Source organism: Musca vetustissima, unplaced genomic scaffold (genome assembly GCF_032173495.1).
Source record: "Musca vetustissima isolate MV318-11 ecotype Yass unplaced genomic scaffold, APGP_CSIRO_Mvet_v1 utg14962, whole genome shotgun sequence".
Taxonomy (NCBI): Eukaryota; Metazoa; Arthropoda; class Insecta; order Diptera; family Muscidae; genus Musca; species Musca vetustissima.
Window position 1 is genome coordinate 78,905 of NW_026887480.1, and position 2,821 is coordinate 81,725.

Here is a 2,821-nt window from a genome sequence, read left to right on the forward strand (position 1 = left end):
TAATTGAATTAATGTTCAGCTGTTATTTGTTTACGTATACATGCACATTTCACTGCTTTTATAATTTCTGTGCCATTTTTTCCATCAATTAATATTTTTAAAATTGTAATAGGAATTGCTCTTCATTTGGTCGAATACATTGATTTCATAGGTTTGGTTCGATCAGCTGATTGATAAACCTTATAGTATGTTTATGTTCATGGCACAGTAAATAGTTAGTCCATTTAGCTCAGCTGATGTCTTGATTAACTGTCAAAGTGCGTAATTTCTACTTGAATTCGATGTGCAATGTTGCCAACCGTGTGAAATATTATATGGAAAAATTTGACAGATGGTCGAGACAAAAACAAATGTTTTGATACATCACCTTATTTTGGCATCATGGACATACCCATAAAGTCATAAGGATATATGAATCAGCTGATTAGCTGAGTTAGGAGTAGTGATGTATTTTTATGGCAAAAGTAGAGTTGTATTTGAAAGCATCTCTGTTTAGATTTAGGATTTCGATCAAGTCGAGATATTATGTAGAAATATGTATCTGGATTTAAAGAAATATATGATGCAGTAAATTTTAGGAAAGGTTAATTTAGGTAGTTCTAAAATTTAATCTTTGGAAACCGCGTACCTGTTTTTGGCAATATAAAATATGCGTTGTGTCCTTGTTATATGACTATCATCACTAATAACAGTCCCGACTACCTAAAACTAGTAAACCATTCAGTCTAATAATAAAAAAATCCCAAGAAAATATAATTAGAACAATGTTTTCTATATTTTTAGTAGGTACAAGTAATGCATTTTAATCTAGGTAACTAAAGAAATAATATGTCACTATAAAAGATGTACAATTGTCGCATAAGCCCTCAGTTACGAACGGATTGCAGCGAACAGTGGTGCATTGGAAAATACGAGTCTCAATAAAATGTTGGTAATTCCTTGGGTTTTGTTGGTAACTATTTTGCAAATTTCCCTGTGCATCAGTGCGGAAAACTGTAACGAAGACATCTGCGGATCAGTCGTCTCCAAATGTATTTTAACACAAAGTTGTAAGTGCGATGTAAAGGATACAGCCTGTTATCGAACATGTGTTATGTGCATGGGCAAAAAATACTTCGAAGAATGCTGTGGATGTGTCGGCCTCTGTCCAAATAACACCAAAGTCTCATTGTCCCAAAAATCACACGTTGAAGATTTTGAAGGGGTGCCGGAGCTATTCGATGTACTAGTATCATCCCCGACAGATGAATTGGAGTACAACTGGAATATATTCACATTTGAAGTTGATTTTGAAAATACCCAGACAAATCGGAAGAAGAAGAAGCCTTCGCAGCAACACCAGGGCTCACATGTAAACTGCACCGTTGTCTACTTAGACAATTGTGTGTCATGGAATAAATGTCGCCAAACATGCCGGAGTACCGGTGCTAGCAGTTATAGATGGTTTCATGATGGCTGTTGTGAATGCGTGGGTTCGACGTGCATAAATTATGGTGTAAACGAAAGCCGATGCCGACATTGTCCCGAAAAAGGTGATGAATTTGATGATGATGACTTTGAAGAATATGATTTTGGAGATTACGACGGTAATTTAGTCGATAATAATATTTAGTTTTAAAACTATTGATTAAGAATCAAAATTTTAGAATAGAATAAGAGTTATTAGAATTTTATTAAATGGAAACAATAAATCCAGAAACACATTTTACAAAACTTTGCCGATTACAAAATATGATTTTATGTCATTGAAATTTTTTGTAACAAAACTTTTAAAAATGGAAAAATGAATTATCATTTCTAAATCGAGTTATTTTTTAAAAAGGGGCAATAAATCATGAGAGACAGCTGATGTCCAGCTGGTCTCCCTTGATGCCCTTATTAATAGACCTTGGTATTTAATTTTTTATTGAAATTAGTTAATAATTAGTTAAGCGTATGAAAAAGTAAAAAAAAATTTGACAGAATGCTGATTTTTTAACTAAAATTGCCGATATTATTCGCTTCGTTCACGACCTGTTTAATGGACCTTGAACACGACCTCAACCTTTTGGAGCTGTTGAGCTTTTCTCTGGAAATTTAATAGAAACATTCTTGTATTATAGTACGTTTACATTGTACTGGATTTCGTTTAACCCAGTGGGTTTAAATTGTCAATTCCTTTGAATATATCCCAAATAGATCATCATAAAGTAGGTTAACCCAGTATAAAAATCTAATGTATATGTCCTTTTACTGTAGGCCCAAATGAAATGAAAACATTATTTTTGTGGAAATCGAGAAGGGTTGAGGTCCTATTAAACTTGTTAACAGCTGATATGCACATGATGGACAAGTGAAAAAGTGTCATTCGAGGTTGCAGAGGTCTTCTGAATTGCACAAAGGATTTATTATTTGTTTATATTTTATATTCGAATTTAATGTTCGAATTCAATGTTGTCGGTTATTCAATTCGCTTCAAATTCCCATCCCATCTTCGGACTTGATCTAGGCTTTGTAAAGGTAAAAGGTTATGCTAAGTTTGGTTAAAATCGGACACTCCATTCTCCTGATATTGGATTTATAAATATTGAAACTTGTGACCATTTGTGGGAAAGATACCCAGAAGGAGTGGACCAATGGGTCCCATCTTCGGACTTGATCTAGGCTTTGTAAAGATAGTAGGTTGTGCTAAGTTTGGTTAAAATCGGACATCCCATTCTCCTGATATTGGAAGTATTGAAACTTGTGACTATTTGTGGGGAAGATACCCAGAAGGAGTGGACCAATGGGTCCCATCTTCGGACTTGATCTAGACTTTGTAAATATAATAGTTTGTACAAAG

At 34.1% G+C, this 2,821-nt stretch overlaps 1 protein-coding gene across 1 annotated transcript; it reads left to right on the forward strand.

The window, feature by feature from the left end:
• Nucleotides 1–925: 925 nt before the first annotated feature.
• On the forward strand, nucleotides 926–1,612 carry LOC133335048 (protein twisted gastrulation-like). Its single transcript, XM_061543350.1, has one exon. The coding sequence runs from the start codon at nucleotides 926–928 to the stop codon at nucleotides 1,610–1,612; it is 687 nt and encodes a 228-aa protein (XP_061399334.1).
• Nucleotides 1,613–2,821: the final 1,209 nt, after the last annotated feature.